The sequence below is a fragment of the Perca fluviatilis genome, chromosome 8 (genome assembly GCF_010015445.1).
Source record: "Perca fluviatilis chromosome 8, GENO_Pfluv_1.0, whole genome shotgun sequence".
Lineage (NCBI taxonomy): Eukaryota > Metazoa > Chordata > Actinopteri > Perciformes > Percidae > Perca > Perca fluviatilis.
The window spans coordinates 36,805,365-36,828,316 of NC_053119.1; the positions used below are offsets into that span (position 1 = coordinate 36,805,365).

The following is a 22,952-nucleotide window of genomic DNA, read 5'->3' on the forward strand; positions in this document are numbered from 1 at the left end:
CAGAGAGGTGCAATATTTGTTAAAGGCAAAATATGTGTCAAACTATTCTGAATCAAGTATTGTGGTGCTGCAGAGACGTCCCGGTCTACAAATCCCATCCTACAGACTAAAAAGAAAAGATTCTTGTTTGGTACAGATCCTCGCAAAAATCACACTCTAATCACTTTATTTTTTTTATATATATATTATTTTTGGGTGAAAATGACAATAATGATATAAAAATGATCATTCCCTCCAATATCGTGAATCATATCGCAATCGTAATATCAGTCAACATAATCGCAATTAGATATTTTCCTCATATCGTGAAGCCCTAATTAAAATATGTCTGAAAATATACGTTATTATGAATCCAACATATTAAAAGCAAAGTTAAACTGGCCTATTTGTGAAAAGAAAAACAACCATTTAATTAACACACTGAAGACAAGCTTACTTAGATAGCCACTATGGTAGCCATACAGTTAAGCTTAGGGATTCACTGTGCCCTCCACATGTATGTTTAACATTAAAACATTATTTATCCATTCATTTTCATTCATCCAGCTAGTGCTTGGCAATTAATCAAAAATGTATCGACATTGAAATTCTGAAGCTGTTATCGACGTGTTTTTCCCATGACGATACTTTCGATAATTGAGTTGATAGGCCTACTTTCTCCTTAACAACATCCTACCGCGTGTGCAGGGTCCGAAATTAACACTCGCCAGTCGCCAAATGTGGGGGCGGGCCAACACACAAACACTGGCGCACACACCAGACACCAGCCACTACCTTTGGTGTATTGACAGCTAGCGTTTAACTCAGGATAATTAATTAGCTTGTAAGGGGCGATTTTTGGCAGCCAGCCTTCCAAAAGAAAGCACAATGAAATTAAATGTTAACCGATCATTAGCCGATGACGAGCAGGAAACGGAGACTCAGTTCACCCGTCCGGGAGGCTCTGACACACTTTCCGCACTCCGTGTCCGCGGACCGCTGTAGGCTTGTACCGGTGTTGATGTTTTGTGCTTTGTCGGACACATGCAGCCACTTTCCTGAAACCGCTTGCGGGACTGACACAAGTCCACGGCGGCCTGTGGCGTGTATGTCCGAGCCTGTCTCCAGCGCCTCCACCTGCAGGTTGTCAGCTGTATGTCTGCCTGGTGTGCTCTCGGACGGCCGATTTAACTCTCCGGTCCTCATCAATACAGTTTCAGGTGTCACGTAGCTCTCCACAAGCAGAAAAAAGAGGAGCTTAAAACACAGGTTTCTGGTTCAAAGTTAAGACTAACAAGTTAATTAGCAGTTAAGAAATAGATTGTCCTATTTACATTTTTATCTTGCAAAAGACTTTTTTTTAAACTTTATACAAAAAAAACACAGTGTCCGTCGTCGAATCACAAAAAAATTATATTACCGTTCATTAATCGTAATCGAGATAAAATGTGCAATTAATCGTGATTTTGATTTTAGGTCATATCGTGCAGCCCTACATCCAGCCCAGTTTAATATGCAACTCAATTGTATACAATCTATCTGTCCCTACTTGGCCTCTATTTCAGCTTAGGGGTCCATGGCCTAAAAAAAGTTGAAAACTCCTGATCTAAGGTTAAAGGTGCTCTAAGCGATGTCACGCGTTTTTTAGGCTACAACATTTTTTGTTAATACAGCAAACATCTCACTATCTGCAAGCTGCCTGTCCCCTGAACACACTGTAAAAAAAGACGTGGTCTCTGTAGACAGCCCAGGCTCCACAAACGCCAACAAAACCTAACTGTGCCAACCTGCACCACCAAACATAACAAACAGTCTTCCAGCGTTCCAGCCAATAACCGACAAGAAGGATTTGGGGGCGGGGGTTGGGGGCGTTAGTGCGCGGAAGGGAGGGAGAGGGGACGGGATGAGGAGGAGGGAGGGGCGAGCTAGCCTCGTTTTGTTTGAAAATACTTTGAAAGTCAACAAGAAGTGCCGTCACCCAACATCGCTTTAGAGCACCTTTAATGCTGTCTTCGAAGGTCTGAGTCATCCCAAAGAGCCTCTCCGTGCTGCAGAGCGCCTGTGAATGTCTCCCCAACCGGATCTGGGTCTATTTGTTTATGGGCTTGAGCAAACATTAGGGGCTTCTAGCTCATCCAAATATCTGTTAATGCATCACAGTTTAAAGTTGACGTAGAGTTGGCACAGCATATGCTGTGCATCTTTCACAGACGTGGCCATAGAAGGAAATAATTCGAGAGAAACGGATGTTTCTGTCCTGACAACAGAATAGGACAGTGTTTTGTAACATGGCAGTCATCGTTACAGCTTTGTCTGTTAGAAAAAGTATGCTTAGAGCGGTTTTTCTTCAGTTTCTTTGTTAAACCATTTGCATCCAAACTGCTGTTTTAGTATTTCTGTCTTTCATGTGTTACTCATGAAAGCTGAGTGACCTTGCAAAGAGCACAGGATGTTTCCCTGAGGGCAGAGCGCATAATGTGGAGGAGATGCCGGGCCTGACCAGAGATAAGAAGCAAAGCTACTGACTGCATGAACCGAATAACTAACTTGACTCCCAACTCCTTTAAAAAGACACTGTTGTGAACAAAGTGCTGTAAACTGACTCTACTTGTTGCAAGTAAACGGACTTTGAGAACTCCAGTGATTTTGTCCATTCTTTGATAAATAATTATCCTAACAGTCTGCTACAGAGGGTTGTCTGAGAGAAGCTATGAGTTTTATGGGCTCGGCTGGTTGTACTAAAAGATACTTGTTTGTTTGTTCAGGTATCCGTATGGGCAGTCTGGGCCTGTTCCTGCAGTGTGCTACCTCAACCTTCTTCTCCCTGGTCATGAGTCGTTTGGTTCGCCATTTTGGCTCGCGGTGGGTCTACATGAGCAGTATGGTGAGCTTCACGGTCTCTGCTTTGGTCATCTGCCTGTCCAAAAGTGTGGTCTTGGTCACTGTAATGGCGTCCCTCACTGGCTATGCGTACGCCACACTGCAGACTCTGCCCTACACACTCACCTGCCACTACCACAAGGACAAAGAGGTAAGAAAATATCTGCAGATTTATTTACAGCTTTCAGCTGTGATCCAGAATGAAAAACTGCGGAATTTAGGACAGTTTTTCTGCTGTTGGTCGAGATGGAGAACATTTGAATTTCTTTTTTTTCTGTGGAAATCTGCGTAAAAGATTCTGTGTGGCCCTGCTAATAACTTTCTAAACAATGATGATGTGTTGACAAAATCTGTATTATTGATAAATTGACTCTTTTCTTGTCTCTTTTCAGGTCTATATGCCAAAAAGGAAAACCAAAAGCATGCATAAAAATGGTATTACAACCAAGCGGGACAGTGTGTATTTGACTCCTGTGGAAGAGGAGGGCGGAGTGAACCACAAAACGGGGACTCCCTACGGGCATGCCTTCTTAAGCCAGGACAGTCATGAGTACTATTCGGGTCCACACAGCCAGAACGGCTCATCTCACAGCTCGGGTGGCACCGAACAGGACGAGGCCGATTCGGGGTATGAGAAACGTGGTGTCGGTTTGGACTTTGCCATCTTAGACAGCACCTTCCTACTATCTCAGGTTTTCCCCACCCTCTTCATGGGCATGATCGTTCAGTTCGCGCAGTCCGTCACCGCCTATATCGCCTGCTCGGCCATCTTTGGGGCCGTCGCCATCTACTTAGCCAGTCAAATCATCTTTGACCAAAAGGACCTCAAAAGCTAAGACTTGGATGCAAAAAGAAATGTGGAAAGCGATGGAATCACAAATAATCTATCAATCATTCAGGTTCTATGGGCGGAACTCAACAATGCACTACTGTTTCCAGAATGCCTTGCTCTAGTACTGTGGCTTTGCTAATTATGAAAGCTCTGCGTTAGGGAAGTGTGTGTGTCAGGTTATAAGATGAAGTGGTTAACGAAAGAAAATGAAACAAGATGCGTGTTATCTGCCAATGTTGTGCAGTTTCCTAGTCAGGCTGCATTCACACCAAATCAAGTGTTGCGGTGAAAATGCCAGTCCTCCCATTACTTTAAATGTGGGTGGTGCGTTTATTCTGTGGCGGTGGGGACCGCAGGGGATGCTGGAACAAAAACGCAGCAGGCCCTGCGGTGAAAAGTTTAGCGTGCATTCACACTGACTGCATCGGTCCTCAGACGGTGCGGCGAAAAAGCAGGTCTGTCCAATCATTTTGAATGGGGGTAGTACGTTTAGGCTGCAGCGCAGGGTGCCACAGGGGGGAGCCGGAAAAAAAACGCAGCGGCCTGTGGCGAGACGGATTCAACTTTTGAAGAAACGCAACCTGACATCACGTTGCAACGACCAAGCATTTAATTGGCAATCGGACATGGCAGTCGGTTTTGAGGCGGTGTCCCGTACAGTAAACATCACTGCCTCTATATCTGCCACAAGAAAGTTTTAAAACGCCAAACGCAAGCTCTGAACTGCCCGGAAGTTTGTGGAACAGCTGACTGTTTCGTGCAGCAACAAAGCACAGTCCCTCCATCTCTTTCCTCTCTTTCTTTTCTCTCTTTCGCCGTGAATGAAGCTGCCTTCAAGTGCGGTCGGGAAATGTCGTGATTTAATACTGCTCTGATGGAAAACAATAATTGTGAACTATAAAGTCAAATGGGCATGACACTGCAGAAAATCGCCAGATTGCTTCTTTTTTTCTAGTCTGAACGTGCCCTTAAACAAATTCAACTTTTAGAGAGAGGCAACCCGACATCACGCTGTGGTGGCCAATCATGTAACCGGCAGTGAGACCGGTAAAAACTTTGTTTACCGTGCAGCATTGTAGATAAATATATCAACATTAATATATTTATTAATGTAACGTCTGCCTGTTAAGTCTGTTTCAGAGAATCAGAGAGAAGCGCAGGCATTTAACCCTTGTGTTGTCTTCCCGTCGACCATTAACTTTCGGCAAAATTGAAAATGAACATTTTTTGGCTCTTTTTCCCAATGTTTTTGTCACTTTTTTCAAAGCTTTTTTTGATTCATGTTCAATAAACCTCATTTTTATGACATTATACATATTTTTTAGTTTAAAAAAAATAGTTATGTTGAGTGGATATCACAGACTGCTTTATGTCAAAGTTTAGTCAGGATATACTGTTGTGAAAACCATTTAAAAAAAATTTTTTTAAATGCTTTAAAATTGAATAAAACACCCAACATTTAATTAAAGTAAACAAATATACATTCAACAATGTTCAATTTGGGCAATTTTGTTGAAAGAAACCCGTATTTCGGATATAAAAAACTTTGAAAACTGGTCAAATTCGACCCAAGGACAACACAAGGGTTAAGTGGCACTGAAATGAGGCACCGAAATCTGCGTTGTATATACCGGTCATTAAGGCACCGGTGCCGTATTAGCACCAGGATTCGGTACCCAACCCTAATCGAACCCAGGCCGCTGTGGTAAGGACTCACACCGCCGCACAACCCTGCGCTAATTGCCACAAAGCCGGGTTTGGTGTGAATGCAGCCTCAGAGCAGGTACTGTTTCCTGTCCCCCTCAACACCACCTGTGTGCTCTCTATACTGAATTCAATTGAATTCTCTAAAAATCTCTCTAAAAACATCTTTTCTGTCAAATCGTCTTTTTCCTCAGGTACCACAAACAGATCTACTGTAGAACCCATCAACCTCAGACACACACCTTCTAACCTTGTCTGTGTTTTTGTAATGGTCTTATCTTATAAGTACAGTCAGTGTTGTACTCAAAACAAAATGTTAAACCGTGTTGGCTTGCACAGACTCACCTGCAGCATCACTAAGCCAGTCTGGGGACTAGTCCTCATCTTATTGAGACAGGCCTGTCTTTTTGTCTTTCTAAACAGCAGAATGGACAGATTAATGCATTGTTTCTATCTGTTCAGAAAATAGAATTACAAGTGGACTTGTCCATCCAGGATGAAAAAACACACTTACAAACTATACTATACAAACTATACAAAATGATCATTTGTATATCAATTCCTCCCTCAGTGAAGAAAACTTTGTTATTGTTGCATGCCTTCACAGTGAACGGAGAATCAGAAAACGGACACAACTCGTGCAGTATAATCCCGCATATCCACTTTATCAGACCAGTAAGTGACAGAAGTGTTGTAAGGTAACCTAAGGGTTTCAGAGAAAATGCATGTGTTTGCGAAGTACTGAGCATACGGCTGGATAATACTGCACGAGTTGTGTTTGGGTTTTGTAAACGGATGTCTTGATATAGTTTTGCTGTTGTTAAGCGTTGCCACCGTTTACTTCCAGGGGTGCAAAATTGTCACCTTTAAAGGTCCCATTGCATGAAAATGTCACTTTATGAGGTTTTTTATCATTAATCTGAGTTCCCCCAGCCTGCCTATGGTCCCCAAGTGGCTAGAAATGGCGATAGGTGTAAACCGAGCCCTGGGTATCCTGCTCTGCCTTTGAGAAAATGAAAGCTCAGATGGGCCGATCTGGAATCTTCTCCTTATGAGGTCATAAGGAGCAAGGTTACCTCCCTTTCTCTGCTTTGCCCGCCCAGAGAATTTGGCCCACCCATGAGAGAGAGAGACATCATGGCTTGCAAACAAGCGAAGCATGGCAGTTGGTACAGGCCACACCCCCACCCTCCACCTTGCCCCCCCCCCCCTCCTCCTCAATAGCTACAGACACAGAAATGGCACATCCTAAGTAAAGCTCATTGTGGGACTCTCTCTAGTGGCTGTAATTCTGCACCAAGGCTGAATTTCAGGAAAGACACTTCAGATACAGTATTAGGGGGCCACTAAGGTCTATATAAAAGCATCCAAAAAGCAGCATGTCATAGGACCTTTAAGCGGAAATTGCCATTTTAAATCCAAAATAGGTAATTTGTGTGATTTGTGTCAATCTTTAATTTTTTAAGTGCCCTGAACTGATGTCTCCCTTACATATGTAGCAGTAATTACATTGATTCTAGAGTGAATTTTCAACTTTATCCTCATGCTAAAATTGACCTTGAAGTCGCATTTTAAAGCTGATTTCTTTTTTCTTTTTTTATCCTCCCGGGGCATCTTTGCCACTTTTTTCACCCCTGATGAGTTTGCACCCTTGGCTTCAATGCATGAAGAATCTTCTGCGTCTTTTGTTTCTCCGTTCACCGTGGTGGCATGCCACAAAAACGTTTTTCTTCACGAAATAAAGGCAACGCTTTGATGTACAAATGGTATTTTGGCGGGTTAAGTATTCCTTAAAAGGGGCACTCCAATAATTCCGTATTGGCTACGTTTCCCATAATACAACTCTTCCTCATATCCTCACATAGTAAGGATGTCCCGATCAGCTTTTTTGGCCCCCGATCCTGATCCGACTTTCTAAATATTGCCCATACCGAGTCCCCATCCGATACTTGTAGTTGCTCAGATAATAGAGCACACCTTTTTTTTTTGTTTACAAAAATAACTAAGTAAACAAAGTAACTAAAAGATGTCTTAAGCTTAATACATTTAACTTAGTGCAGCAAATCTCAACACCAAAACAGTTCTCTTTAGGATCCCAGCAAACCCCCAACCAAAGAATAAACAAGTCTTGAGTTCCCCACTGCACAACGAAAACTAAACTTTATGGTGCCTCTTGCGCTTAATAGTCAATCTTTGATTTTCTTCTTGCGTTTAACTCCGATTTTGGCTCCCAATCCGGGAATAACAGCCTGTAAGCGTGGTTTCCTGGTGGAATCACGGAAGAAGTGGGGAAAATAGGGAGTAATCCGCTTCTGTAAAACGGATGACTGAAGAAAGACAGACTTTTTTTTTTTACTCGTTGCCTTCTTGGTGTGGAAGTGCCGTTGTCCAGGCGGTCTGGCGGTGCATCTGTGGCGCAGGGCGTGTGTGATTAAAGGCGGCGATCACTACCATTTGATGTAATCGATCGGAGTAGGATAATCAGGGTGAATGCCGATCCCTGATCAGCTAAACTGATCCCATGGTGGCTCCGATCCGATACTTGGGATCGGGACATCCCTGCTGTTAATTGGCATCATCTTTTAAACTCCATGCCCGGAGTTTGTAACGCAGCTTTTCTTTCAAACATTTGAAATCTTAAAGGTGCTCTAAGCAATGTTGGGTGACGTCACTTCTTGTTGACGTTCGAAGTACTGTCAAACAAAACGGAGGCTAGCTTGCCCCCCTCCCTCCCTCCTCCTCATCCCTATTTCCCTCCCCCTCCCTTCCCGCGCACTAACCCCCAACCCCCCCCCAAAATCCTTCTTGTTGGTTATTGGCTGGGAAATGTTGTTATGTTTGATGGTGCAGGTTGGCACAGTTTTTGTTGCCGTTTGTGGAGCCTGGGCCGTCTACAGAGACCGTGTTTTTTTTGTTCAGGGGACAGTAGGGCTGGGTACCGAACATCGATACTTTTATGGCACCGAAAAATAATTTAACTTTTGGTGCCAAATTTCGGTTCCAAAAGCGTCTGAGCGCGTAAGCGCAAGCTTATCTGTCCTCTCTGCATATTGAAACAGAGCGGAGCTTCGACCGACACACACACACAAACACACACACACACGGTTGGTTTCAAGTGTAGTTACAGTTTTTTAAAACTTCACACAGACAGCGTTTGCTGCGATATGATATTAATGGCGAGCCAAAAGCGGTCGCGGTGCTGTTGACGTTACACTTCCTCTTAGACAAGCAGCCACAACGGTGGTTTCTCTGCCCTGATGACTGACTGACAGGCTGAGCTTGCAAGGCAAGGCACTTTTAATAATGTTACTCTGAGTGAGCAGTTTTACCAGAATTCTTTTTTTAAGTTTTGATTCACAATTAAGGTGGAAAATAAAAGCTTTGTATTTAACATATTTTTGTTAATGTTGAAATGGATTTTAAAACATATTGTATTTGAAAAAAGTATCGTTAGGAACCGGCATCGAAACTGAGGTGTCGAAATTGGCACCGGATCGAAAGATTTTGAACGATACCCAGCCCTAGGGGACAGGCAGCTCGCGGATAGTGAGATGTTTGCTGTATGTGACAAAAAAATGTCGTAGCCTAAAAAACGCGTGACATCGCTTAGAGCACCTTTAAGCCTAACTCAAGCTAACCCTGATGACATAACTATGACATCATCAGGGTTATTTTCTCAGACTTGACAAAGCTCGTCCCGAGCCTCAGAGGACAGTAGTAGCCGTAGTAGTACGGCAGTTTTCACACGCACTCCCCGTGACAACTGCACAGACCTTTATGTGTACCCCTTTTAAAAATTCAGCTGTGCTCTGACGTTGGGCCCTATCTTTTGTGTTTCACCCATAGCGTCATCTATTAATTAATGAACAGTTTTACTGTAAATATTTTGTATACAATTTCACTGTATATCCCTATGGGAAGTTTGTTATGCAACCTGTTGAGGTGAGGTTATCGACTGTGGTGGTTTAAGAATGAAGCCGTTTACTGGGACTGGAAAAAGTGTATCAAATGTCCTCCTGTCTAGATAATTAATACAAATTTTAGTTTAGAGGACTGCTCATGCTGTCCAACTATGCTTCTGATCAGGACAGTTGTCTCAGGTTAGTACATTGTTTTAGTATCCCATTCTGTCCTTATGCCACTGATGAAACACTTTCCCTGCTGCCTAAATCTTCATGTTTCGCTGTATTCTCAAATGACAATCTAGGACATTGATGGGCTTGTTACATAATGCTAAATGTAAATGTGTGTGTGTGTGTGTGTTTTGGGGGTCCTGATTGAAGCTTACTTCAAAGCCCCCGTTCCTGAAAGACCAAAAAAAGATATGCAGTAAACGGAAATATTTGGTTACTGAAAATGATGCGAGAGCAGGCACTGATGAGCTGAAGGCCAAGCTGAATTGATGTGTGTGTGTGTGTGTGTGTGTGTGTGTGTGTGTGTGTGTGTGTGTGTGTGTGTGTGTGTGTGTGTGTGTGTGTGTGTGTGTGTGTGTGTGCGCTTGTGTCTCGAGTGTGTGAGAAGTTCTTCTCTCTCACACCGGTTATAATAAACTGTATTGACTTTAGCCTGGCCCATATGCTGCTGTACGTTACATTGTGTCATGGCCTTCAGCCACCCGTACGAGAGTTAATTTAAACATTTTGTATCCAGGTTGTCTGAACCTATACACGAGGGGTGAAGAATTAGCCTCAGCAGATACAAATAGTCCCGAAGGATCTTATTTCCTGAGGTGCGCTCAGCAGGAGAGAATATCGGCACTACTTGCAGAGAAGAGCACCCAAGCGACTGAATTATCCTTTTTAACCCCAAAATTCCCCATTAAAATATTGTCCAGCAGTAGCTGAAGTGTCAGGAAAAGGTTATTTTAAGTGCCTGTACATTTTTCAAACATTTATTTTGTACATATGTGTTTATTTATTATGCTTTCATTACAAAATAGCACGTATTAAACTATTTAGCATCTTTCAGAGGTGCAAGGGCGAAGGCTGTTTCTGTGAAAAGGGTAAATTATTTGTATAGCTGTGGTATACGAGCATCATCAAACTATAATTTATTTTGTCATACCCACTTTATCCTTTGGTAACATCACCGAGCATATTGCAGATTAGAATACTGAACTTATCAGAATTCCCTGTGGTAATATAGCCTGTATCTGCTGAAAATGTTTTTCCTGTCACACAACTTAAATGCTTTGTTGGGTTTTTTTTCTGGTGCAGATAAGAAACCTTATCATTTTGTCAATACTGCTTTATCTGGGTCTTATAACCACTTGATTCTTCTTATCTGAGATCTGTGTTATTATTAAATTCAACAGATAAACCCATATGTTTAACTGTGGGTTGGGTGCAGTGGTTTTCGGTCCCTATTGCTCTCAAACAATTGTTTGATTTCAGATTTTTTTTTAAAGTGCCAATGGTCTGACTTTGTTAAGGCCAGAAGTCATTGTGTTTTGATGTGATTGATCAGGGTTTCTTTTTTTAAATCACTGTTTATGTCATACGATTTCAGTCATCCGTGTTTTTGTCATAAATGCATTCAGCCATAACAAAAAGTTGTATTTCATTTTCATAATACATCCATCAGATTGTGTATAAATATGCAGTTACCAAATAGATTTTATACAAAATAAAAGAACTGTGTTGTTAATGACATGTCTGTGAGTAATTTTATGAAACACATTCCCCTTTTCAATATTAAAAAAAAACTGATAAATTATTGGTCATTATTGCATTCAATTCAATTTTATTTGTAGTGTCAAATTATAACTAACACATTATTTCCGAACACAGTATATAAACTTATAAAACATTATAGAGGTCTATTTATTTTTTTGTATGTTTAACTATTTGAATGAATTTAATCTGAGGTGCATTTTGTTCGTACCTACTCTGCATTTTAAGTGAGCGTCTTGTTGCGTAAAAATGTCCAAACATTTCTATGCAGTTTGGCCAACAGACACTGAACGCTAAAGGCTGTACAGGAGTGGTTCAAATCAACTTGGAAATGGTGCCATCCTTTGGAAATCTTGAGGCATTGATGTGTGCAAGAGACTGCTGCTGGTGCGCAACTGCACTGGCCTCACTGACGCATGGGCACGCTGCTGCTGGCATTATCTATTACATGGAAAAGACGATAGGCTTTCATGTTGCAGGGAATGGCATGCTGACAATGTGTGCCATTCCATGACAGGCCTCTCCACTTTGCTCCTCATAGTTCTCGCCAATGCGCCATGGGGAATGCACGGGTTATGGTGTACTATACAAAAAACATATATGATACTTTATTAAAATACCAGTCTAGGGGGGTGGGGCAGTCGGTGTCTTGCTCAAGGACACGTCAGCAGCAGGGCGGATGCTGGCCGACACCGAGGTCTTGAACCCTGATTTTATTGGCACCCCCCCCCCCCCCCCACTGGCTCTCTGGGCCAGCTGATAACGTCATTTTGAACCCAGAAATCCCCAGATTTACAGGGGAGTTCTTGTACGGCGCACAGCAGAAGACGTGGGACCACAAGAGCCCTGTCATTGCTCTCCGGTGACAAGCGGGCCTGTTTTTACACCTTCCTTCTAAATAAGGAAGCGGGCCTGACAGACATATGACCACCGACCCAATTTGGGAGCAGCCCGAGTGCCCCATCTTGTCCCACGGCCGCTGAACGCCACCAATAAGCTTTCTCCCCTTTCCAGTCCAGCAGTGACAGCAGGCTATTCTCCTCAACTCTCCACGCACTTGGTCTCCCCGCTGTCAGCACCCCCGCTGTCAGCACCTTTCTCTACCCTTGTATTGTCCCAGCGGTGAAGTCAGCATGATGTCATGTAGGGATGCGATAGCCCTGGCGAGGTGGAGGAAACAGGGTTTTTGTTGAGTGCAGGGGCATTTATTCCGAACTCTTTATACCGAGAGGGACACAGAGAGGGGAAGAGAGAGAGAAAGAGAGAGAGGGAGAAGGATAGAGATAGAGAGAGAGAGAGAGAGAGAGAGAGAGAGAGAGAGAGAGAGAGGGCGCGGAGGAGCTGCAAAACATGGTAATCACCAGCACCAACCTCGCCATCACCATCACCATCACCATCACCTCCAGCTCTGCCGCGCGGTCTCCCGTCTCCTCTCCTCCTCTGCACCGGGGCTTGCGTTTCATGCCCAAAGCCCCGATCTGCGCTCCAAAAATAACCCTCCTCAGCCAGCATGCCGAAGGAAGCAAAACAAGACCAGCGGTATTTTTAGGGTCATTAATTTCGACCACGTGGCCCGAAGGTAAACCGGATGGCCGTTGCGCAAAGGCTCCTCGTCAGTATGTCCTGCGAGGCCGGCACGCCGCACTGGACGCTGACCGCGGCGCTCCTCCTGGGCTTTCTGCTGGGGATCGTGTCAGCGTACCCGTTACCGAGCGTCAGGACGAATGCAACTTTGCTGGAGAAACGATGGGAGACCCTGTTCTCCCGCTCCGTGCTGGGAATCTCCGGGGAGAAACCGGAGCTGAACTGGGAGAGCGACTATCTGCTGGGCATCAAAAGAGTGCGGAGGCTCTACTGCAACGTGGGCATCGGGTTTCACCTTCAGGTCCTCCCCGACGGCAGGATAAACGGTGCACATAATGAAAACCAGTACAGTGAGTTCTATACCTCCACCAATGTAATGCAATAGACATAACAAGAGAGAGGCAGAGTCAATACGCATGGATCTGTCTATCCCCTCTATTCATCTGCATGATCATATGTCATCTGGCTCTGAGGGAGAATTGAATGTCTTCCACGGCAAATACAAATCTATTAAAAAAAAGAAAAAGAAAGAAAGAAGTATCCATCAGTGCTGAGCACCCCCCACCCCTCTTCCCCTTCATTCCCAAAGCTCAGCCATGACATGAATGTATGGACGCTTTTAGACACAACTTATTTTTACGCAGCCCTGTGAGGGCGGTCCAGAGACCAATGGCCGTGCACGTCAACGCAATTACTGCAATTACTGCATTAACCGGAACGCGCTTAATTGACACGCGCCAGGGGTTCAAGTGTTAAGATGGGGTGAAAGATGCAGAACAAAGGCTCGGCATGCTGCGCAGCAATCTGCAAGGTTACACCCATAGACGCAGAGAGAGAGAGAGAGAAAGAGAGAGAGAGAGAGAAGAGAGAGAGCACAATGCTATACAGTCACCATGATGGACACTGAATCAGTCGCTTGGTGTTTTCATTCTCACTCTAATGTTAACACTTCTTTGTCTTGTACCAGGTCTAATAGAGATCTCCACGGTGGACAGAGGAGTGGTGAGCCTGTATGGGGTGAAGAGTGAGTTGTTTGTCGCAATGAACAGCCGTGGGAGGTTATACGGAACGGTAGGTATGCACAGTATTTCATTTATTGTCCAGCAATGTTAGTTCACGGGGATCCTGAAAATAAGACGCACTTGCAGCTCGATCCGCTTCTTTATTGTATTATTATTATTTTTAAATAATTTGCCAGTCAAAGTGTTGCGAAATCCCTATATTTTAATTTCATCAGGAATTTACATAGCTCTATTTAAAGCAATGCTGCTTGGCCTGGTGGCCTATGGGTAAATAATGATGAGGTTAACAGATGCAGGGTTCAGTCCACACGCCTGTAGTGTGTGTGTGTGTGTGTGTGTGTGTGTGTGTGTGTGTGTGTGTGTGTGTGTGTGTGTGTGTGTGTGTGTGTGTTGTGTGTGTGTGTGTGTGGAGGGAAAACCCCCTGATGCAATGAAAGCTGTCAGCAGAGCTGGGAATCGATTTTAACGACAAAGCGTTTATTTTAAAGGGCAGTGCACATCACACACATCCTGGGAGGAAAAGGCTCAACTCACCCGCCAGCAGCTTCTCCCACCTTTTTAAAAAGAAAATCTGAAACAAGGCATTTTGATTCGTAGCGTATACCAGAAATAATTTGAAATCTTTCTACAAATGTACACGTTTGGTTACCACGTTTCCTGTAACTCATAACCTGATGGCCGTGTGCTATTCTCACCAAAATGCAGTTGCGCTCGTTACATTTCTGAGAAGCATCCAATACAAAACATGCTACTGTGTGAAAATTTGGTATTTGTTTGAGGTGTGGCACTCTAAAGAGGCCTCAATGCACAGCAGCTTTTTAGATTTTTCACATTTCTTTGATGCTTTCTAAATTTAGACCTGACTTTAAAACATGGAAACCCTGTCACGCACTATAGCTTGATAACAGTGATGGGGCTTTGACAGATTCAATATTTTGTACAAGGTGTAAGAGCACCAGTATATGTATTTCTCAGCATTGTTACAGGCCTGTCTGTTATTTTCCTTCAGGTTTTAAGGTACACACCCTTAACAAAACATTTTCATGGGGCTATAATTAAATCTAAAATGAATTGTCTCACAAATTCCCAGTGGGCTATACTTTGACAAGGTTTTTTTTGTATTTTTATTTTTTTTATCAGTGTGTGAATTTAAAGGTCCAATGTGTAGGAATTTCTCCCATCTGGCGTTGAGATCATATATCGCAATCAACTCTATTGCACCACGCAGTTCAAAGAACGTATTACAGCTACGGTAGCCTTCACGCTTCAAAAAGCCGGTCTCTTGCTCTTTTCAATATCCTTTTTCTTTTTCTGGGCGAAGAAGAAGAAGACTCCTGTTCCTGAAATTTGGATTTTGAATACGTGTGGTCCTCCATGTTTCCTTCTTCGAACTTGCCGGGGCCAGGAAGCTACGATACCCATTAGCAGCATTAGCAGCACCTGGGAGTTTATCATGTGACAGCGAAAACGTGAAAGGCGGAGCAGTATGTCCTATATGTCCCTTACCGGCTAACGTATTTCAAGATGGCGCGTGAATATGGAGCGTCTACCCCAGTTCATGCGAATGCAAATGTAAAATTTCAAGCCAAAAGGAATACTTGGTATTGATGGTGGTGGTAAATATTCATGAAAAAGGACAAGTTTGTGAACGGGCAACACCGATTTTGATAATGAACAACTAAACACGTTACACACGTTACAACTTTAAGTTTCCAAAGGCCTTACTTTGATCCTGCTGCTGAATGTGTTGCATGTTTTGAAATATAGATCGTATATTATAGATCTGCGTTTGAATTTGATACAGTGCATTTGGTAGAGTACATACATATATGGTGTAAGCTGCCAGCAGCATTTTATATTAAGCAGCAGGATCAAATTAAGGCCTTTGGGAACTTAAATGCACACACTAATAAAAAAGTATAGCCCACTGGGAATTTGTGGGACACTTCATTTTAGAATGAATTATAGCCCCATGAAAATGCTTTGTTAAGGGTGTTGTACCTTTAAAACCTGAAGGAAACAAACTGACAGGACTGTAACAATGCTGAGAAATCCATATATCCTCAGCGGATAAGATGTTTTGGTAGAATTACTGGAGCTTTGCTTCTGGAGCAGTGACAGCTATTAATATCTACACATGTCCCAGGTGGTGGGGGGGGGGGGACCATTGTGTTTAGCAGAGCCCTGCTGCTGACACATGGCCGCTGGTTTGCTCGCTGGGGCCAACATATTTGACAGACATAATGGGAGTCGGTTATCTGGTCATGAGTGATGAAGCGTTAGCTTGTGAGCGGGGCTCATGATCTGATAAGAGATTGAATTAGGCCACATGGCCTCTGATGGAGAGTGTTTGCTCCGCTGCTGTACACTGTACAAGCCGTGCACTGTCAGCGCTGTAGCACAGCAGTCGTATGTTCTCCACAGAGATGATCTTATACCTAAACTCTCCCTGATTTCGTTTATTTTAGCATTTGTATAAACGTTTACTGTATTTAAAGTAATTAAATGTGTCGTTAGAGTTTAGTGTTTGAATTTTAAAGGAATAGTTTGACATTTTGGAAAACTTTCTTTCCGAGTCAGATGGAGAAGATTGATACCGCTCTCATATCTAAACTGGTATCCATCTTTCTGTGAATAGCAGTGGTGGAATGGAACTAATGCTGCGTTCCAGGCAAAGTCACGGCAAACCCTTCTAGCTAGCATTATCTAGCGGCTACCTAACATTGACGTTAGCTAGCGCTAGCTAGCGCTAGCTGATACTAGCGATTTCTAGTCATAAACATAACCTGTAGTAGTACACAATCGTATGTGTATTGTTTTGATTACAATGTGCGGGAATTACTTTACGTTGCCTATTTATGTCTATTTATTTCTTTTTCTCACCGCTAATCACCGGCGTCTGTACAGCATCAACAGGGGTCGCCATTGTTGTTTATGTGTGTGTGAGACGTCAAAAACTGTAACTGGGAGTACAACCATCTGGTACAAGTTCACGGGTAGTAAGTTACAGGTTTGACTGCCGTTCCAGGGCGCTTTCACCGGTAGAAGGTTGTGAAAACACGGGTTACGGGTTGCCTGGAACGCAGCATAAGTTCATTTACTCAAGTACTGTACTTGAGTACAAATTTGAGGTACTTGTACTCTACTTGAGTCTTTTCTTTTCAAGCCACTTTCTACTTCTACTCCACTACACCTCAGAGAGAAATATTGTATTTTTTACTCCACTACATTCATCTGACAGCTTTAGTTACTAGTTACTTTCAGGGTGTCCGTGGGGTCTTAAAAAGTCTAAATTTCAAAATCTAAATTTTAGGCCTTAAAAAGTCTTAAGTTCGCTGAAGTATTGTGTTCTAGGTCTTAAATAATTTTAAACATGTCTTAATTTTTCTACGTCCATGTAACGCTACCTCTAATGCTATTTTTTAATTATTATTCTGAGGCGTTGTAGTTCTTTCTTTCGCTAGTCCAAATATAATTTTAGTGTATCACGACTACAGATGAGACCAACAATTTACATTGCAGCCAATCAGATTTTGTGTTATTGGCGCGAGTCTCTTCCCGATTGTACCACAGACATAAAAAGGATTTTATTCTTCAGCTATGGCGAAGTGCAAGTTTAACGATACTAAAATCTGAATTTGGGGCTTAGGTGATGTTGTGTTAAAGGTCTTAAATATCATCCATAATGGTCTTAAAAATGTCTTAAAAAGTCTTAAATTTGACTTGGTGAAACATGCAGAAACTGTGTACTCTACAAATTACGATTTTTGCACACAAAACACATGTAGTTTATAGAATACAATGTTTTGTTATAAATTAAACTACCCAACAATATAACGGCCTATAAGTCCAGCTGAAATGATTAGACCATTAATTTAGTTGATCAACAGAACAGTTTGGATCGTTTCCAGTTTCTAAAATGTGATTTTTCTGCATGGAGTACTTTTACTTTTAATACTTTAAGTACATTTTCATGATGATATTCACATACTTTCACTCAAGTAACATTTTCAAAGCAGGACTTTTACTTGTAACAGAGTATTCCATACAGTGTGGTATTAGTACTTTTACTTAGGTAAATGGTCTGAATACTTCTTCCATCACTGGAAAAGAAATTCCTGTGTGTTAAATATCTGCAGATTTTGGCCCACTGTGAATAGTTCAATAACGTTGATGAAAAACGAATACATATTTCGTAGGAACAAACTCAATAAACCCAAAATTTAAGAGCTGTAAATGCTGCCTGGAGATTGCACAAAGGTAACTCTACATTGGCAAAATGTTAATTCATTGTTCCCATTGCTGTGTCATCTAAATTTAGCTTCATATTTTTGTGCATGGCACAGAATCCTTTTAAAGAGCTTTCTTTTTTTTTATGTTCTGCCACCATAGCCTCCGACTACAATCAGTCCGTTTCTTGATGAGTTGATCCAAATGCACGCTGTCTGTCTCTCTGTCCTCTCCAGACAGTCTTCCATGACGAGTGCAAGTTCAAGGAGAGCATGCTCCCCAACAACTACAACGCCTACGAGTCTCTGGTCTACGGACGCTTCTACATAGCGCTCAGCAAGCATGGCCGCGTCAAGAGGGGCAACAAGGCCACCACTGCCATGACTGTAACGCACTTCCTACCCCGAATATGATGAGCAAAAACTGGCAATAACAAACTTATTTGCACATGTGGATTATTTCCCAGGTAACATGAATACTGTATACCTACGTACAAACACAAAAGACAACATGGACTGTAAAAGAAAGAAATACAACTATATCTGATAGTATTTATTCAAACTTTATATGTATATTTGGGTAGCTTCCTTTATATTAGAAATTGTGGAAATGCCATTCTTTGCTGCTTTTATGATTTTTTTTTTTTCATTTTGTGAAATGAAGGGGACAGAGAGGCGTCGTTTAATCCCCTCAGTTTATATGGGTGCTCGCTGGAATTGGTTGAGTCCTTGCCCTGTGACGGTTCATCCTTTTTTGGAAATGAAATGGATACATTATTACCTCAAAGCACCATATCCTGAGAAGAAGAGGATGAAGAAAAAAGAGAAATGTGTGCATGAAATTTCTACAGAGAGGAATGCCTGTTTACCGAAAGAGTTTCCGTTGTCGTCCATCAAGGACTTGGGCACTTCCCCATCCTCTTGTGTTTGATTGTCTCTGTCACCGTCAGGGCGACTGGAGCACTTGCAAATATGGCGGAGATTTTTTTTTTCTTGCTTCGTCATGAGGGTGGCGGTGCCTTGAATTCCTACTTGCGGCCCCCCTTTACCCTTGCATGCGAGAAACGTGGCGCTCAAGTCAGAAATAGGAATGAAACACAAGTCATCGCTCCCTTAAAACACCACCGGGAGTCTGTAGCCTAATTCCTAGAGGGCCAGAGTTTCTCCACTTTATTTTCTTTCCATAATTAGATCAATTAAGTAATCGAGACTCTATGCTGCACAGGACCCAGTGGAGCGTCTTGTTAATATGGAAAGCTAGATTTAGAGTCCCCCCACCCCCCCACCCCCACGCTCCCATCATGTACAAGGGAGCTTTGACAATCCCAGGTTTTACTTTCACAAACTTTGTAGCCGGATCTGAGGCCAGATTGAGCGTATGAGTGTGTAGTTTATACGTGGGCATGCATTTTATTTCAAGTATGTATGCGGAAGTGCTCGGTTTGAGAGCTGCTCAATTTTGAAGGTTTTTTTTTCTTCTCGTTGTGGGAGGTCAACGTGCGTTTGTGTGACAAAATATCATAGACCCGAGACTAGGAAGCAACATGTCCTCCATTTCTGTCTGCTGTATATTTCCCTCCAGTTCAAATTGAGTTGGCGAAATCTGTTGCATCTGGTCTGTAGCCCTTGATATTTTGCTAATTTATTTGATTTGTCTCGTCGACTTTGTAGCAAAAAGTGACGACGGGACGCCGTTTGACTTTCGCACTGGTTCGATGATATTTGGCACTTAAAAGTGACATGTTCAAGCAGATGTGAGCGACGTGACAGTGGATGTCACTGTTGTCTATCTCGCTGTAAATAAGATGGTCTGCTGCTTTCAATGAAACGGATGGCAGATTTGGCTTAGAGAGAACTGGAACTGCTTCAGAGTTCATGACCCTGGGACATGTGAACAATACTTCAGGTAACTCGGTCTGTCTGACATTTAGATGATGCGGATTATTGATCCCAGATTTTGCAGCTACTTATGCATTATTCAGATTGGCCGCTGAGTCACTGTATGGCTCCTTGTGAAAAAAAGAAATAAGAGCAGTGAACCAAAGGGTTATATTAGCCATGTTCATTTCGGGCTTTGTGTACGCAGCATACTGTACTTGAGTACTTGAATTCAACGACTGCTCGCGCTCCTCTTTAAAATACTGTAGTTGGGGGTGGGGGTGGGGGGCACGGAGGACGAAGAGCAAGCAAAGTTGAAGATAGCAATGATGTACAGAGGACTTATATATGGGTCTCTTCACGTGGCACTGGTTGTTTGTGTAACTTGGCGGGTGATGTGAATAATGTGGGGTAAAATACCAGAGCGTCAGTTGATGTCAGAGTGGACGGTCAGCGCAGGGCCTTGGGATTCTTGTCCCATTCATCCGAGCCATTTTTGTACCAAGGTCAAAGATATGAGCTCTCTGTCCTTTGTGTTACGGATGCAGGCGTGTGTTTTCTGCTCCATCTCAACCGTCTTCTGTTGTTTTTAAGGAGCTCTGCACCTGTCCGGCTATTTCTCGCTTAACACATACATGGCTGTCTTGTAATGTGCAATGACAATACGAAGGATTCTGCACCTTTCTCCTGAGCAAAGGCTATTTAATGTTGAAATGAGCCCCATTTTTTTTATGATTTTGAATTCAGTTATTATATTTGGGCACTTGACCTACAATATTCTGTAAGTAGCAAACCGCCAGTCGGGCCAGTTTGGTAAAATATGAGTAAAGGAAAGTAGCAAGGCTGTTATAGATATGTTATCATATTTTATGCCATGCCCTTTCAAAGATTACTGTAATGCACTGACAAAATGTCTGTGAGCAAAGGTTTATGTGCCCTTTTAAGCTCCAGCTTGAGTCTAGTAGCAGAGACGAATGTGCGCTATCTGGTCAGAACGAGTGTGTTTGTAAGCGTGTGTGTGTCTGTGCGTCTGTGTGTGTGTGTGTGTGTGTGTGTGTGTCTGTGCAAGTGAGCGCGCTCCTGTCATGTTCTGTTTCTGCCAAAGCGACAGTAGAGATGGTATCAGATCAATTTACCTTGAGTCAGGAATAACAGGGCATTGTCTGACTGTGCGAGCTGATGTACTGCACTCTCCTCGCAGCGGAGGATAAAGGCTAGAGGGAGGGACAAAGGCAACACAGAGTAGGGCTGCTCGATTATGGAAAAAAAATCATAATTACGACTGTTTTGGTCAACATTGAAATCACCCTTATTTAACGCGATTACCCATTGACTTTTGGAAATATGTTGCAATTATTGAACTTAAATAAAACAGTGGCAAAGTTAAACACATCAACAGTGAAAATACCTAGAAGTGTGAAATTTCCCTTAAAGTGCTCATATTATCCTTTTAGGCTTTTTCCCTTTCCTTTATTGTGTTATATATCTTTTTTGTGCACGTTATAGGTTTACAAAGTGAAAAAGCCCAAAGTCCACCCCAAAGGGACTTACCATCTCCAACAGAAAACACTGTTCACAAACTGCTCCAAACAGCTCTATTGTAGTCCAGCCTTCAGAGACAAACGTGGTCACTTTGTAACACACGTTTGTCTCTGAAGTAAAGGCTGGACTACAATAGAGCTGTATAATGCTCGCCTAGCTGCTAGCGTGGCACGCCCTCATACTCTGCTTCTGACTGGCTAGTAGTCCCTACCTAGCTACTGCGCATGTGCGACTCCCAACAAAGATGGAACAGAAGTGAGATGCCTCACTCTGAGAGCTCAACACACAGGGTGAAAAGAGGAGCTGCAGCAATGTGCAGTACAACGAAAATATGGTGTTTTTGGAAAATTAAACCATGTAAACCTATTCTGGTACAACCTCTAAATACAATTATGAACCTGAAAATGAGCATAATATGAGCACTTTAACACTTTCCCCATTTGAACATTTTGTTTTCATTCAGAACACTAAACAAAATGAGAATGTACTCGCAAAACGTAATGTGCAAAATAATCGTTTTTCTCTATCATTCTGTGTTTGTGATCATCGGGAGCTGAAATCGTAATCGCGATTACAATTTTGAGTAATTGCACAGCCCTAACACAGAGGCTACTGAGGGCTGAGGGATGTCTGTCCGAAGGAAGCACAGAGTGTGCTTTGAGCTGATAGTTATAGTTATAGATAGCATGTAGCAACATGCCCCTTCAAAAGAATCAAATGCTTCCAAGGAAAGGGACACTTGAGGCAAACAGGTTGTCTGGCGGACTGAATACTGTGATCCAAGAGAACAACTTGACACCCCCGGGATGTCACGTTTAATGTTTTTCAATATCGTGTTTGTGGGATTTTTGCTTTGAGCATCTTATTGCTCATTGTGACTGATGAGCATTTATCACATCACAATGATCAGAAAATGATCACTTGTAGCTTTTTTTATTTATTTTTTTCTGGACTGATTTTGTGACAGTAAGGATTTGGTTGGAGAAGTGTTTTTGGCTAATTTTGTTGAAATATACAAAAAGGTGCATTCTTTTTTTTATTTATTTTTATGGAGTGCAATTTACTGAGCAAGGGGTAGATGCTGCTAGTTTTCCCTTTGCTACACTTTCATCAAAACAAGCTGACATGCAAGATCAAAAATGCTTGTTTTTGATGACAACGTGTATGTTTTACTGTATGTCATTTCTGATTTATTATGGTACGTTTCAGAGGACACTGTCAGCACAAAAAGCGATGAGTTGAATGGGAATTGTAAAGTATACAATGGCTCCTAAAGTAGTAAGAGACACCTGATAAGTTGTTTACAGCAGCCCAGCTTGGTGTCAGATTTTCTGCTACGAGTCCTACAACTTTTGTACGATGTTGTTTCGAGGCAGAAAAGGCTGTACGATATAACGGTACCTGAGAGAAGGTAGTTAACGGTATATCACCTTTCAACATAAACCCTTAACTTCCTTAATTCTGCGTTATGCATATAGAGTTCTGAATGGTCTAGATGGTGTTCCACCCTTTGATTAAGGATCCAGTGTCTGGATTTTGCCATTGTGCTTATCATACCTGTTCAGCTGGTTTTAAGATGTGTTGGTTCACAGGGAACTGGAGGATCTGGGATCAGACGTGTGTGTGTGTG

General features: G+C 42.6%; 2 protein-coding genes and 1 long non-coding RNA gene across 6 annotated transcripts in view; 2 read left to right on the top strand and 1 right to left on the bottom strand.

Annotated features, from left to right (window-relative positions):
* Positions 1 to 5,885, top strand: part of slc45a3 (solute carrier family 45 member 3) — a 45,413-nt gene extending 39,528 nt beyond the window's left edge. For 3 of the 4 annotated variants that reach the window (XM_039808514.1, XM_039808515.1, XM_039808516.1), the window contains exons 5-6: positions 2,745 to 3,010; positions 3,252 to 3,695. In XM_039808514.1, the coding sequence (XP_039664448.1) occupies positions 2,745 to 3,010; positions 3,252 to 3,695 (710 nt within the window). Of the gene's footprint in view, positions 1 to 2,744; positions 3,011 to 3,251 lie in introns of all 4 variants that reach the window. The other variant, XM_039808517.1, reaches the window with a different exon arrangement.
* LOC120563961 overlaps positions 1 to 22,952 on the bottom strand; it is a 42,790-nt gene that overhangs the window by 16,576 nt on the left and 3,262 nt on the right. The gene's annotated exons all lie outside the window — the stretch shown is intronic.
* Positions 12,296 to 21,311, top strand: LOC120563960 (fibroblast growth factor 4B-like). Its single transcript, XM_039808521.1, has 3 exons — positions 12,296 to 13,001; positions 13,619 to 13,722; positions 18,140 to 21,311. Exons 1-3 carry the CDS (start codon positions 12,656 to 12,658, stop codon positions 18,314 to 18,316), a joined length of 627 nt encoding a protein of 208 aa, XP_039664455.1. The 5' UTR covers positions 12,296 to 12,655; the 3' UTR covers positions 18,317 to 21,311.

Coding starts and splice junctions, on each gene's coding strand:
- LOC120563960 (XM_039808521.1), top strand. CDS start 12,656: ATGGCCGTTGCGCAAAGGCTCCTCGTCAGTATGTCCTGCGAGGCCGGC. Junction 13,002..13,618: donor ACATAATGAAAACCAGTACA/GTGAGTTCTATA, acceptor GTCTTGTACCAG/GTCTAATAGAGATCTCCACG. Junction 13,723..18,139: donor GTGGGAGGTTATACGGAACG/GTAGGTATGCAC, acceptor TGTCCTCTCCAG/ACAGTCTTCCATGACGAGTG.